Source organism: Passer domesticus, chromosome 6, assembly GCF_036417665.1.
Source record: "Passer domesticus isolate bPasDom1 chromosome 6, bPasDom1.hap1, whole genome shotgun sequence".
Lineage (NCBI taxonomy): Eukaryota > Metazoa > Chordata > Aves > Passeriformes > Passeridae > Passer > Passer domesticus.
In genome coordinates this window covers 38,819,540-38,835,225 of record NC_087479.1, presented here as the reverse complement: position 1 = coordinate 38,835,225, position 15,686 = coordinate 38,819,540, and the positions used below count along the sequence as shown (strand labels likewise).

General features: G+C 52.4%; 1 protein-coding gene across 4 annotated transcripts in view; it reads left to right on the top strand.

Annotated features, from left to right (window-relative positions):
* AMBRA1 (autophagy and beclin 1 regulator 1) overlaps positions 1-3,081 on the top strand; it is a 126,613-nt gene extending 123,532 nt beyond the window's left edge. For all 4 annotated transcript variants that reach the window (XM_064424767.1, XM_064424766.1, XM_064424764.1 and 1 more), the window contains one exon: positions 1,495-3,081. In XM_064424767.1, coding sequence (XP_064280837.1) covers positions 1,495-1,985 — 491 coding nt within the window. In that variant the 3' untranslated portion in view covers positions 1,986-3,081. The remainder of the gene's footprint in view (positions 1-1,494) is intronic.
* The last annotated feature ends 12,605 nt before the right edge of the window (positions 3,082-15,686 follow it).

Below are 15,686 nucleotides of genomic sequence, written 5' to 3'. Positions count from 1 at the left end.
AGGGAGACAATCACTGCCCTGATCCTGCTGGCCACACTGTTGCTGATGCAGGCCATTTTGCCTTCGGCTTTCTTGGCCACCTGGACACACACTGGATCATGCTCAGCCACTGTTGACCAGCACCCACAGGTCCTTTTCTGCTGAGCAGCTTCCCAGACCCCCTTTCCCCAGCCTGTAGTGCCACCTGGGACTGTTGTGACTCAAGGGCACCTTGTTGAACCTCACGCAATTGGTCTTTGCTCTTGACCCGTCCTGTCCAGATCCCTCCTCAGACCTTTTCTACCCTTCAGCACATCAACACTCCCAACCAACTTACTGTCAGCTGTGAACTTACTGAAGGTGCACTAGAATCCCCTCATCCAAATCATGGATAAAGATATTAAACTCCACGGCCCCAAGTGTTTTTGTTTTCCTAGTCAGTGTGGCATTTTGTTTTTATTGTGTTTTAACTCCTCCCTACATCTAGCCTTGTTGACATTTGTGTTCATTTCCTTGGTGCCAGGAGAGCTCACGGCTTTCTCCTCAAATCAGCACTGTGATAGTTTCATAGAGGTGGGAGTGAGATTTATTTCTTTAATAAGAATCGGCAAGATCCCACTGTGGAATGTTTCTAGCAGTTTATTATTACAGATTGTTCTCCCCAAATGCTCCGGGTAGGGTTTGTAGCAAAAGGAGGATGTTGAGAAACTGAACTGGAATGAACTTCCCTGTCCTGGTGATTTAATCTCCTACATGGACAGTTCTTTGGTGAGAGTTTGTTCTCCTGAAGTAATCTTGAGCAACCAAGGTATCTGACAATGGTTTTCTCAGGGCTCACTACAGCCTCACTACAAAGGGAAGCCTCAGGGATAAGAGTAGACAAAGACTATAGGTCTTGAGAAAGTTTTTTTGGTATTCCTCGAAAGATATCAGTCAAGGGGAGCTTGACTGGTAGCTTGATCATAGCTAATGTGGAAGATCATGTTCTGTAGCTGCTGTCTGCTGTTGGCCTGCTTCTTATGTCGTCCCTAGACTGACACCAGGGACATTGCCAGTGTGTCATCTGCCTGCTTCTCAAACAGGTGAAGTAGGAAAAGCCATGGGGTTCTTTAACACCATGGTGAACTGTTTGGTTTATTGCAGTGCAAACTGAGGTTTCTGTTCCTGTCCCCATGAGGCTGGCAGGATTGTCTCTACAGCTGTGATAAAGCATCCTGACTCTTTGACTACTACCCTTTCCCCCATCTTTATGGCTAGGTAAGAGCTGCTTTTCCAAGGCTTGGACATGCAAGTCTCTGAGGGTTACCTGTGGAAGTGACCAAGGTTTTCTTGACTGAATTCAGTGCCTTTGTTTAACCAAGTGGAAAGTTATGGAAATAAAATACTGGGCTCTGTCTGGAATGGAACCTATCTTCTGTCCCAGCACACGCACACTGCATGATGCAACTACTCAGCGTGCTTTGTTTTGTTGTAGTTTGCCTTGTGCACCAGAGTTGCTTCTGCTTTCTTTTGCAGGTGAAGGTCCAGAATACGGGGCCAGTGGGGAGGATGCCCTGAGCAGGATTCAAAGGCTGATGGCAGAAGGTGGCATGACTGCCGTGGTTCAGCGGGAGCAGAGCACCACCATGGCGTCCATGGGCGGCTTTGGCAACAACATCATTGTGAGCCACCGGATCCACCGCAGCTCTCAGACTGGCACGGAGCCCACTGGAGCTGAGGGCACGTCGGCACAGCAGTCCACCTCTCAGCAGCTGGGCACAGAGCTGGAGGGACGGATCCTGTCGGAGTCCGTGCAGCTGCCGGAGCGTGGCCTGAGCCCGCGGACAGCCCCTAGTGGGAGTGCAGGACAAAGCGCTGGTGACCTGGATCTGCCAGAGCAGGCCCAGTCCTCCATGGACACCGAGGGACCAATTGAGTACAGTGACCTAACTAACAATAACCATCTTCCTGACAGCACCAACTTCTATAGTAATGACAGCACCAGTGGGGAGTCGCGGAACAGGTAGAGATTGAATTGTGTGTTGGTGCTACCCTTGTACTGCTCAGCAGAGACCTGTACCTCACAGCTGGCCAGGAGCTGGAAGAGCAGGGATGGGTGGCTCTAACAGGATGCTGGTGGTTCAGAGGGCTTCTCTATCCTGGGTGATGGGGGGGAAGGGATAAGAATTACAAGGGAAGCCATGGGAAAGAAAGCATACTTAACTTCCAACATTCCCACTGCTGAGGAGTTAACAGGAATACAAACCACACTTGCTGCACATCAGCCAAATTTTGAAGCCCCATGGCATCCCCTGAGCTAAGCCCTGCAACTTGGTGTGTCATCCTTTGTAAAACCTTTTTCCTTTCCTTTTTCCTGCCCTTTTATACCCACGGAGCTGATCATAGAGCGAAGAAAGGGAAGGGGGCCTGCAGCATCCTTCTGGAGACAGGCAGTACTGGGCAAACCCAGGCGTGATGCTCCAGCTCCGTTGCTGGAGTGGAGGAGTCTTCCAGGCCACAGTCCCTCTCCATAGCACAGCACTGCTCTCCCAGGGTGTGGTGTTCTGAGACCACTCCTGCCTATGCTGTGGTCTTTTCTGGGAAGAACTGGGCTTCACCAGAACATGCATGGCTCAGGATATGCTCACAGGTGGAATCTTTCCTTTTTAGAGTTAGTTTAGGACTTGGCAGGAACCGAAGCAGAGATGCCATATGGATGGGTAGAGGGACAAGGGCTACTGCTCTCTAGTCAGGATGCAGTTCACAAGGGTGTTCTAAGCTGTGCCAATATTAACCTGAATGAGCCACCCCAGTGGTTTCATGTTGCCAGGACTGAGCTGCACATCCTTGACAGGGGGCAGGAAGTCTCTTTTCAGCTCCAGGCCAGGGTGTGAGGTATGGGTCTGTGATGTAAGGTGTTGCATGTGAAATCTTGACCTTGTACATGTAGTTTCTAGTGGAGAAGTCAAGGCTCTGATACTTTGTTTTTAGTCTCAAATGTGATTTTCCTTTTCGTTTGTAACTCTCCATCCCTAGCAGGCTTATGGAGGAAGTACGGGGAGAGTGTGAGTGCTGACGAGGGAAACACCAAAGATCAATGTCATTAAAATATGACAAACCCTTGCTTGACCTCCTGTCTTCATTTGTGTGATGGTTGTCTCTGTCTTTGGCCTTGGGGATAGATACATCCATCTCAGAAGCTCTAGGCAGCATGCAAATGTCAGATGATGACCACCCCCTTTCCCGGAGGAAAGCAGACTCAGCCTGTGAGTTGAAAGTCCAAAACTGGGAAACAAGGAGGTGCATTTGGGAGTCTCGCTTGCAAATCGCATTTTAACCAGTCTGGAGATGAGCAGGCACCTCTGCATTTCCCATCATTCAAGTACTGCAGTAAGGAGACAGAAGAGCCTTTCACCTACCCTGCATAAAAAGGTGTGTAGAGGTGCAGCTCTGAACATCTTGGGCAAGCAGAGAGTGGTGTGTCTTGCTGACCCCTTGATGCAGAAGAGAGTTGCAGTACCTGGCTGTTCTGGACAGAGGAATGCACACTCCTCTCTTACCACTGTGGTGTGAGGGATGTTTCCAGTGCTGTCTGAGCACCTGCCAGCAGCTGCTGTGCTCCTGCCCAGCTCCTCTAGATTCTCTGCTGCTAAGACATTACAATAAATAAGTCTGTCATTAGGCAGCACTCAAGCTCCCAGTCAGAAGAGTCTGTTAGAGAACATTAAGCAAATCTTCCCTTAAATCACAGCCTGGAGATGAACCTTAAATCAAATCAGCTGCTGCCAGGCCTCATTGCTGAGTGTTAATGAGGCTCTAAAACCTGCCCCAAGCCAACCACATCCCTGATCTTACAGGAGAGCAGCCTGAAAAATGTGATTCCCTTGTGTGGCAAGGAACGTTTCATGCATCCCTGTTTTGCCTTACTGTGGAGGGGCCTGAGGATGTGCTGGCAGTTGGGAGCCAGAAGAGCTATGTCTCAGATGGACAGACAAGGCAGTGCAGGTCTAGACAGAGCTGTTTATTGCTCTGCTTGAAAACAAACTGAAACAGAACCTGGAAAAAAAATGCTTCAGCTCAGCCTGACATCACTTCTTCCCTCTCCCTGCATGATTCCTGGAAGAATCTTGAGGCCATTCTTGGTAGATGTGTTGCAGAGCATTTATAGATATCCATTTTCAGAATGAGCCAAGCTATACAGAAAAATTTCCATCTCAGTTGAAGTGTCTTCTGGGCTGCTTCACTGTGGTGCTGGCAGACTCTCAAAGCCTGGTGTGCCCTGTTGCTGGGCGCTCTGGCCAGGCTGCTGTGCAGAGCCTGAAGGCTGCTCTGCTGATGCCTTCCCCTTGGTCCAGGGGAGACCCACTGGAAACTCTGGCAGAGCAGGGGTGAGCTCCAGTGGGAGCCAGAGCAATCCACAGCCACTGTCTGCCATTGACATGGGACATCTCTGAAGCTCTAAAGCACTTTTCCATTCAAGACTTGAAGGGGATGCTCCTCCTGATGAGGTAAGAGTGGAGGCCTGGTCAGAGCAGGCAGCTCTGGGCAAAAGGCTGCTCTCAGTTGAGCCTGACTGCAGCCTGCGTTCCTGCAGGCTTTAGGCTGTGGACAGACTTAATCTTCAGCTGCTGCCTTGGACATGCTTTTTAGATGACCTTCTGTTGCTACACAGCTGAGCAGGTGCCCTCAGTGGTGATGGGCTTATGTGTACAGAGAGCAATGTTTTTCTTTTGAGTTTCAGACCTAGGAAAGCTCAGATTATCCCTGCCTGAGACCTGATGGAGCTACGTGGGTGAATGGGTGAGAAGAGGAGGGGACTGGAGGGAAAATTGGGTCCACTTAGGCAATGGGCTCACCCACACCCAGCCCAACTTATTTATTTTGCCTCCCATGCTTCTTGTGAGACAAAAGTCTTTATCTGCTTTGGACTACCTTGCTCCAGCTCAGCAGTTTTCCTCAGTTGTTTCAGGCAGGGCTGATCTAAGTGTATCCTCAAGCAACACCCCTGAATCTGTGGTGACCTGAGGCCTGGAGCCCTGCATAGAACAGCAGGCAGTGGGATTGCTCCGTGCAGTGTGACAGTGCAGCACTGAGGCAAATGCAATGGCAGGAGCAGCATGGAAATTCAACAAGAGCTGCTTCAGGAAACCAAACCAGAGCTATGCATGCTTGCTGGCCCAATTTAGGAGGCAAAGTGAGAGCTTTGCTGCGTAGGAGCAGGAAATAATCTTAAAAAGTGAAAGCTTTTCTCAGCCATAGACTGTCAGGAGCCTTTAAATGTGCTAACAAAATCCTGGGGAAAGGAAAAATACAGTGCAGGGAATTTTATTTAGCTTTCAAAAGGCTCTTTTGATAAAGTCCCTCACAAGAGGCTATTAAAGAAACTTAGTCACCTCAAGGGTGAGGGGTAGAGTCCTCCTGGAGGTAGAAGCTGTGGGAATTGGAGTCAAAAGTAAGAGCCATTTCTTGGCATGCAATGAGGTTAATGGTGGGCTGGTCGGGTTCAGTAGGAGCCAGTGTTCTCTAAAAGCCCTAATGAGCTGAAAGAGGAGGGGAACAGCTGATGATACAAGATTATTTAGGTTAGCTAGGAAGGGAGAATGTGCCAGAAACCTGGGGCAGTGGGAGGAGGTGTAGTGGTTGGAGCTTCCGTGCTGGAAGGGGACTTTTTGTATGAATCCTTCACAGATGGAAACCTGCATGGGTGCTGCTGCAACCAGTGAATGCTCCAGCATTCCTGGGCCTGGACCACACCAGAGGGTGAGCACTGCCTGGAGGGAGACCTGGGATCTCAGAGAAGGTTGCTGAAGCCCTGGCAGGTGGTACAGTGAAGTGGTGATGCCTGCTTGTTCCTGTGAGTCCTGGGTTTTCTGCCCTCACTCCTTGGCTTATCTGTTGCTTCATCTCCAAGTACTTCTATTTGACCCCCCCAGAAGTGCCACCCCACACGTGGCTGCCGTGGGGTGACCTTGTAGCTGGGTGGTGCTGGGACCCCAGCTGTATGTGACCACGAGGAGATGTGCTGGGCAGGAAGGAGAGGCAGGGACTTGGTCACAGCTGGGTGTGTGGGGAGTCTGTCCCATTATTACTGATGCTGAAGCCAAGCCCCATAACTGGTACCTCCAGATGCTGCTCAGGCTGCTGGCTAGGGAGTAGTTGCCCTCTCTGCTCAATCCTAATCTGTCAGAGAAGTTATTTTTCAACAGGAAAAGGCAAATTAATTAAAGTGTGCAGCATGAGAGCCATCCACCACTAACTGGGATCTCGGTGTGCAGTGCATAAATGTCATGCCATTACCACTTCTGTGTGGAGGGGGTCCTCAGCACACGAGGGAGCTGGAAGGCAGAGCAGTCTGTCCAGCTGCCTCTCTGCCAGCCAATTAATGCCGTGTCCTTCTCCCCTCACCCCCGGGAGCAGGGCCTCCCCCTCCTGCCCGGCTCCTGCTGCGGGAGCAGGCGGGCAGCCCACACAGCTCCGTGCACGAGGATTTGTTTTGCCCACAGCGTGTCGAGCAGAAGTGCCTCTCATCTGCTCCCAGTGAGCTCCCTCGGCTCCTCTTTGTTTTGCCTTTCGAGCAGTTGCTGATGGCATGTGGCACCGGTAGGAGCTGGCAGGGATCAAGCTGTCTCCCCCAGGATGCTGGCCTGGGGAATCAGCTCTTTCTGCCAGGAGCCAGCATCCCAGAGAGGACACTGTGGGGCTTCCCCTTTGCCTCTCATCTGAAAATCAATATGCTGCTGCTTGCTCTCCAAGCATCCACCTTCTGTGCCAGGATCTTGCCTACCAATGCAGGCCTGGCTCCTCCAGCTCGGTGGTGCCACAGGGGAGGGACTGGGGGTCCCAAGCAAGCAGCTCAAATAACTCAGGAGGACAGGCAAAATGTGAGCAGTGGGAGATGTGAGCGCAGCAGGGAACAAATGCCACCACTGGAAAAGGCAGCCAGACACAGAAGTCTCCAGGAGGACCTGTTGCTGAAACTGGACCCCTGTGTATAGGGAGAGGTGCAGCTGGTCTGTGTCACCCCACTGAGCCTTGACTTCAGCTGTGCCAGCCAGTGAGCTTCAGGCAGGCACATGGATTTTGGCAGCTGCTGAGGTTTGTCTTCCTGTGATTGCATCCTGCCCTGCTTCAGCTTGGCTGGTGGAGTTGGACACTGGAGTCCCTGCTCTTTCCAAGCTTAGGAAACACCCAAAGCTCCCTGGCCTTTCACCCTTACCCTCTGAGCTCCTAGCTCTTCAGCTAGGAGCTTTTCAGCTTCACAGAGGCTGGGGTAAACAGCAGACATGAGATGTGGTAATTTAGGCTTTGTTCTTTCTGTTTCTTAGGCTCATCTTCATGGCCTTTTCCTGGAGTTTAATGCTGTACCCCTGATACCATCACCGCTATTAAAGCCTGTCCCTCAATCCCCAGTTCAATAATACTGTAATAGCCAGATAGGATCAGGAGCTGGCTCTGATGGCAGATGGACTCCAGTCCCTTCTCCAGCACAGCGTAGGGCACTGCCACCCCACTGCAGGGAAACTTTAATTTGCAGATTATCTGTTTTCACTGCAGACGTTGGGGATGGGGGATGAGTAAGTGGTGGTTGCTGGCTGCTGACCAGGCATGCTGAGAGCTCTTTGCTGGCTGGTACCCAAGCCCAGCTTCTTTCCTTCCCCTGGGTCCTTGTCACACTCCCCCAGGGTGTTGTGGTTGTGGCTCTGCCCTTTCCCTGGGGGTCATTACCTCTGCATTTGCTCATCCAGCCAAACAGGGCCATATCCCACCCAGGAGTCCTCGCTTGGGCAGGGGCCATAAAATCCTTCCCCCTCCAGCCTCTGGCAAAATTAGAAAAGGCTCCGAGGGGCTAATGAAGACTGACTGGCTCCTGCTGGGGAGGCTGATACTAAAACATTTAAGTGCTACAGCAGTACAGAGGGTTGTACTTATCTGCCTGCCCACTGCAAAAGTTCCCATGGAAGCCGTGCCAGCAGCCCTCTGTTAATCACCTACATCAAAGGAAATGCTAATTAAAACAATTATTTAGGGAGGGACTGAGGCTGGTCCTGCTGCATTGCTGGAGGGAGACAAACAGCCATTGAACAGCAGCTTTAGGGCTCTGGTACCTAGTGTGACTGGCAAGGACAAGTGATAACTTAGAAGGACAAGGTTTCTTCAGGCATAGGGAGCACCTGGGCCGCAGGTCCCAGTCAAGGAGGACAAGAGCTGAGCATGCAAAAGCAGCAGTAACCGAGCGCAAGATGCTGCCCTGCACCCAGCCTTTCCCACCCACAACGTGGGAGTGAAGATCTTGCTCCACGAGCTCTTTATTTCGGTGTCACGCAAGCTGCGCTGGCTCTTGGCGGGGGCTGGGGCTGCTCCCGCAGAGCTGCAGCCCCAGGCTGTGCTCGGCACTCAGGGTGCAGTGACCCAGGAGGAGCCCTGGACATGGGCTGGCTCCAGAGGCGCTGGGGGTGGCTAAGCCCAGCATTGCTTTTTTGATGAGATCTCAGATTTGGTTGACAAAGGTAGCTGTGTTGGCATAATATGCTTAGGCTCCTGTAAGGTATTTGACATAATTCCTCCTGACAGCCTGATCGGAAATTAGCCCTATGCAGTGCTCTGTGGGTTTAATGCAGCTGAGTGCAAGGCCGTGTGTTTGGGGAGGCAGAATGTGGGTCACAGCAGAGACAGGACTGCACCAGCAGCCAGGCAAAGGTCAGGGCACCGCAGACCACTGGGGCCTGTCCTGCACAGGGACTGGGCTCATTCCCTGCAAGTTACTTTGGAAATCAAACTTGAGAAATTGCTCAGCTAAAACTCCACCAGGATTCCAGGTGCCACAAAAGAGCCAGCTCAGGGGCACCAGCGGTCAGAAAACTGCCAGTGAGCAGAATTCCCATCCAGGTCCCACGTGCTGCTCCCTTTCTCTGTGCTGTCTGTTCCTGCAGGGCTCAGCAGGATGGGACACCACCTTTCTCCTGGTTTCTTCAGGCTCCTGGCCCCTGTTTCCTTCCCTGCCCTTTGGCTCTTACCCCTGCCTAAGTGATTTTCTCTAGCAACCATTTCCTGCATTTTGTTTTCCTCCCCCTCTGGAACATTATTTATCTTGTGCTCGCTAGTGAGCACGGGCTTTCCTTCCTAGGAGCACTGCTTCCCACAAAGGTAATGGGACTAATGGGAGTGGGGTGTCCTTGATGCTTGCCAGGATTTGGATCCATCCCCCGTGGGGTCACTCACTGGTCACTTGAAGCTCTGCCTTTGGGCAGACCCACCCTACGTGGAACTCCTCAATGCTGCCAGCCCCAGCCCCACTGGCTGCACAAATGTTAGCTTAAGGAACAGTGAACAGCCCTGAAACTGCTGGGGTTCCTCCCACCTCGAGCAGCCCTTGCTCTGTCTTCATCAAGGCTGTTTAAGGCTGTCCAGATGGCCTAATGTACCTCATCAAAGTACAATTTGTATCACAGTGCACAGCTATTTGAAGCCTGCCAGCTTGGGGCTGGCAGTAACGCTTTGGCCAGCGACACATCTGCCTCAATTCATTGGGGAGGTGATGGATGCATGGAGGGACTGTGACCTGCAGCCCAGTGTGGGAAGGCTGGCCCAGCTGAGGGACCAGGGGGCCTTTTGCATGGCGGCTGTGGGCTGGTTCTGGTTGGGTCTCCCCAAGGCATTGGCAGGAATGGTTGGAGATGCAACAGGTCCCATCCTTTGGGACACAACTGGAAAAGCCCTTTGAGCCTGGCAGGAGCATGGGGTTTATCTCTCCAACTGCCCTGACCCTGCTTGCAGCCCCACTGGTTTAGTGTGAACTCTTTGCAGCCCCAAAAGATTGTTCCTTCCTGCTGGCATCTTCAGCTATTTGAAGGAAATTTATTAAGCACTGCTTTGCTTTGCTTGTACTCTCTGGACAGGCTGTGTGCTGCAAGGTTCTCATACAGCCTTCCTCACGAGGCTGATGAGATCCTGCTCCACAGCTAATGTGAGAGAAATCTTGACTTCTATGCCGGGGATGCTGCAAGGTTTCCAGGCCAGGTCTCAGGCCCTGAATGGGTGGGAAAAGTAAATTTTCATAAAATAGTTTTACCTTTCAAACAAGTAAGACTACAGCTGCTTACTTTCCTCTTTTGAAATACTATCACTACAACAATGCTTCTTTAAATTTCAGTCATACAACCTATTTAGGGTCAGACACTCAAATGAGTATGAATTAATTCAGCTCATCAGAGTGTGATATTCCTGAGAAGAAAATTCACCCTCAAAATATGTTGCTCTCACTCAGCTCTGAAAACTAATATAGATCTTCCCCACTTTACAGTAGCAAGAGGGGATCCTATTTTTTATATCATGCTGTGGAAATGCCTGCCATCCCACTTCTCAGCAGTATTGGGGGATGCTGGCACACCACAAGAGCTGGGGGAGAGCAGTGCTGGTGTGAGCAACTGCCTTGGTGGGTGCATGGAGGGAGTCTGGAGGAGCTGGATAAGGGTGGCTCAACCAAGGAGCTGCATGGACCAGCATCTGGGAAAGGTGCAGCCAGACTGTGGGGACAGGAGTGCTATGAAATGGGGTCTGAAGGTCCCCCTGCTCCTGTGGTGACCTCAGCCAGTTCCCCCCCAAGGGGCAGTGGCTGGTAGCATTGCATCTCCAGCGAGGAATTGGAAGCACTTGCTCTCTGGAGGTGTTGACAGCTCCTCTCCTCACATTCCAGGTTTCAAGGGAATGTACCAAATCCCCTCTTGGAAGTGGCTCTGGTCCCTGACTGCATCTGACTGGGCTCTGACTCTGCCTGGCTGCCTGGACTCATCCCTATCTGCAGCTTCATCCTCCAGCCCAATCACCCAGGGGCTGGAAATTACCTCCCATCACAGGCTCATTTTCATTAATGAAAACTGCAGGCTGGGCTGGGATTTTATCTGTTTTGCTGATGTGATTACCTGCCTCCCACCTGTGGCTCCCTCAGGCCCAGCCCAGTGGAGAGGGGGCTGTCTCGTGGGTGAAAAGGCTCTCAGGGGCATCTTTGCTCTTTGTCATGCCCAAAATATCCCAAAGCTCCAAATCCCTGCCCCAGACAGCCCTTCAGCCCAGACTACTCTAGCTGCTGGGAGGGAAAGCTGCAGACCCTGCTGCAGCTGCTGAGGAGTTGCAGTGCTGCACTGGAGCATCCCCCTGCCTCGGGTGAGCATCTCAGAGCCAGGTCCCCAGGAAGAAGCACTTTGCTGCCTGCCTGGCCCTGCTTGCCAGCCGAATCCCTGGCTGGGGGCTGGCACAGGACCTGTGCCAAGGTGGAGCACAGCAGGCCTGGCTGTGGGGAAGACAGGAAGGCTCTGTGTGTGCATGAGTGTGTACACCTGTGTGTGTGTGCAAGGGAGCACCCACAGAGCAGAGAAGGGCTGCAGCATGGAAGGATGGAGGGATAGAGCTGGGCTAGCAGCCTCCTGCCTTCTTCCTCTTGTGCTCTCTGCCCTGAGAAACCTTGTTTAAATTAATGATTAAATTACTGTGAATTAAGGAGAGGGATCACTGCCAAAACAGAGGCTGCTCGTTTCCAACTTGCCCACATCCTCCAGGTTTTTCTATGTGCCCCCTCCCCTTTTCCTGGGAGTTAATTGAGTCTCTTCCTCTCACTGAGATTGTTGGAGGGATGGTGACCTGTCTGGCTGGAGACTGGCTCCCTTGTCCCTCAGTGTGAGCTTGCCCTCTTTGACTTTAGAGTCCTGTTGAGGGGGCTTGTGCCTCCAGCTTCCCCAGGGTCCCCAGCTCTGGGGTGGGTGGCCCTGGGGCTGTGCCTTGCAGGCAGCCCAGGCCCCAGCACTGCCCTGCTCTGCAGCCGCCTCCTGCTCCCTCCCAATTCCCTGGCAGACACAGTAGTGAGATTATCGTAATGATGTCCGACAAGGCAGTATCAGGAATTACGCTGATAAATCTGAACAGACAGCTTACAAAAAACCCAACAAAAACAAAACAACCACAACTGAACCCAGGCTTGTAATTTAATACAGGGTTATTAGCCTGGCCATCAGAGAACAGAGCTCTTGCATCCTGCAGCCTCGAGCCTCCTCTGTCCCTGGCTCTGCCTTGAGATACGGCCTCTTGCCATAACAAAATACTTTTGTCCATGTTTTTGGCTTGCTTTGGGGTGGTGAAGTCTCCTTGGTGAGTGCTGGGGCTGGGTGTGGGGGTACAGACCTGTGGGGTGAATGCAAAACCCCAGTGGCAGCAGGCTGCCTTCATCCCTGCAGTGCATGGCAGTTCTGTACCCATGGCCAACCCACCGTGGGCTCTTCTGCCCAGGGTAAACTTCAGTGGGCAGAGGCTGGGGAAAAGGCTGAGAGGAGGGACAGTGTCCTGTGGGGGAGCTGTCAGTGCTGGGGGCTGCCCAACAACACACTCGATGCCCACTGGATGAGGACAAGTGACCCATGGCCTTGTGCCTTCCCCCCACGGCAGGGCCGGGTCCTGTCAGGCACAGGGAGATGCAGGGTGGGGACAGCACCTTTCTTGGGAAAGCAAGGATCTGCTTCCTTCTGGCTGCACTAAACACTTTCTTTACACAGGAACTGCTGACTCTTTTTCACCTGCTGTGTATTTTGCATGCTTGCTGTGTTTCTCTTGGTTTCCTTCCCTGTGAAGGACACAGTAGGTAGCATTAACTTCAGTGGGGCCTCTGTGTGAGGTAAATGTTCCCGTGGGGAGCACAGATTCTGTCCATGTGAGGATCAGAGCTGAGCTGCCTGAGGTGAGATGCACACACATAGAGCTCTTTGTCCCGCAGCAGTGCCACTGATTACCTCAAACCGAGGGAAATGCTCTTTTTTAGAAGATACATTTAAAACAGGGAGTGCATTTATTAGGCTGCATGTGTTTTAGAAGGCAGCTCTGCCAAGCTGCTCGGTGAAGCAAGCCTGATGGCAGGGCAATTGCACTGCAGGGCTGCTGGCTCTGTGCCCCTGCACTGGAGAGTCCTGGGGGGCTGCAGGGAAGCCCCAGAGAGGTTTGGCCTTGCCTCAGTGCCCCAGTGCAGGGAGGATGGCAAGGCCAGCGGGAGGCTGGGCTGAGTGCCTCAGTGCCCATGTGGGACTGGGGCTTGTCTCCTCATTTGGGATGAGTTTCTCCTCCAGGATGGCTGCATGTGCCAAAGGTGGTCTCAGCTTTGTGGAGGTTTGCCAGGGTGAGAGGCTCCAAGCCCTGTAGTCCAGGGACCAGAGTTTCCTGTGGCCATCCTCTCCTGCACCTCTGCAACAGCCGCTGGCAGAACCCAGCAGAAAGGGTTTGCATGGATCACCTGAGCTGGAAGCTGTCAGGAGGGCGGCTGCCTCAAAAGCCTTCGGTGCCAGGGGGGCTCTGGCACTGCCACGGGGCTGGTGGGGCTCTGTGCCATGCTGGGGAGGAGCCTGGGCTCACACTGCCAGCGAGGCAACTGCTGTGTGGGTAAACATGGTGGGTTAGTGAATTCATGAATCAACAAAGTAGTGAATTGGAAAATTAACTGATTACACTAATCTGTTAAAGGGCTTGAGCCCTTGGTTGCTTTTTCTCTGATGGCTGGGCAGCAAGCTGTGTGGGACAGGGCCCTGGGGAGCCCACAGTGACCACAGGCAGGCACAGAGTTCCCTCACTGCCTGGCTCCATGGGCCAGACCCAGCCCCTGGGCTCAGCAGCCACAGGGAAGATGTGCTCTCTTCTGTGTCATGTGGGAAATGGCAGGAGAACAGCACAAGCTTACATTCCTCTTTTTCTTTTCCTAATTTTTTTCTTTTATTTTTTCTGATTTTTTTTTATAATAGATATAAAAGAAGTAATTCAGAAGCACTTTCTCCCTTCCATTACCCAGAAAACAAGTAAGAGTTGCAAGAGTGGGGACTGCAACAAAACAATTGCATTGAAGTATTTGAAGTCATGCCTATATGGCGAATGTTACAAAACTGAGTGCAAGCTTAAAAGAGCAGCAGCAATTTTTAAAACACAAAAAGCAGATGATTATTGACTGAAGAGATTGCAGCACAGCAGGCTGGGTGCAGGCTGCTGTGTTCAACTCTCTCAGAGGTGCTGCATCAGGCTCAGGCTGCAGCTGCCCTCCTGCCTTTAGCTGAGCTCAAGCGCCTGGCAGTGCCCAACAGGCAGCTTTCCAAGGGTAGCCTCAGGTGACAGACGTGTGTGTCACCTGCCGTATCCCCTCGCTTGATTTAAGGCACTGATATTTGTGGCCAGGCTGAGAGCACAGCTGTCTGGTGCTTCCCTGGCATTTCAGGCCTGCTCATGGGCCTGTGGACTGGTGTGAATTGCATGGCTGCGGACGAGCCAGGCGTGGCAGGATGGCTTTCTGCACCAGTCACTGCTCTTCCATGCCCACCTGCTTCCCTGCATGGGCCAGAGTGTCTGTACCTTGCTTTCCTGGCTGTGCCCTGCCACGGACCCCAGGGCGAGTGGGGGTCTCAGGTGCCACAGGGGCTACACCTGCTCATGGCTGAACATAGTCACTCCCTCCCTGGGGCTGTGGCTCTGGCATCCTTCACTGGTGCTAAAAACGACATTTTCTGAATAATGAACGAATCTTTCATTACCTTGTCTCTGCAAGCAACCGGGGAGGCTGGGAAACAGCTGAGCACCAAGTGATGTGCTTCATGCAGCTTCGGTATTGGTGTTTCCCCCTCTGTCTCCAGTTAAGGCACGCCATGAGGCATGAGAGGATGTGGCTCTGGCTGGCTGCTGGGGGCCTGGCTGAGGCAGCAGTGCATGGCTGGGTGCCTTCGGTCACCTTCTCTCTCAGGAAGGCTGCAGCAAACCTGCTTCTCCTTGGCCCTGCAAGTGCTCCCGCCCTGCTCCCTGCAGTGTGACTCCGTCCCAGCATGGTCTGAGATCTGGCTCACCTTGCACCCGTGAGTACTCCCACAAGGAATCGTGGCTGGGGCTGTTTGTTCCTGACGTGCCCTGGGGACAGCTGGAATGAGGGAAAGAGCTCTTCCTCTGGGGATTGTACTGATGGAAGAGGGCTTGTGTACAGATGATCCTGTCCCTCCTCAGTGGAGAGAACAGGTGTGGGAGGCTCCAGGCAAATGTGGCCTGAAAGCAGTATTTATTTCAGACCTTTTAAACAGTTCTCAGCCCATTTACAAATGTGCCATCCCATGCCCTTAGGCAATTTATTAGGATAGAGGCAAGTAACCATGAGGTGCTGTCCCTTCTTCCATCCCCCACAGGGATGGCACTGATCCAGGGGAAAGATCCACATCCCTCATGGCTGTGTTTCACCCAGCAGCACACACAGGGCAAAAGCCCACCCACAGGTGGCATCACCGTGTTGTCTGCAGCCCTGGGCATGGGCAGGGAGTCTGAGTTACTGCCCTGGCATTTAGAGAGCTCTGTCCTGCCAGGCAGTGCCAGATCCACTCCAGTGAGTGAAGGGTGTCTCCTTGCTTGGCCAAGAGCAGGTAGAGCAGCTGCCTCTGCTCCTTTTGGGGCACTTCACTCCTCTCACCAACAGCTGAGCGAAGCCTTCACACCCGTCTCCTGTGGCAGTGATGGTCCAGAGACCTGAGCTTTTCTCACTGTTGCCAGCTGCTTTTTCTCTCTCTGGCTCTCCCCTTCTGAGCTGGGTTTATTTTGGTTTTGAGCTGATAGATGGATTAGCATTTATCACCAGGCTGACTACCAGAGGGCTATTAAAAGTGATTTGCAATGTAAATACTTTCGTCATCAAGCACATTTTCTTTAGACTAAGGTTGACTTTTATGAATATTAAAGCC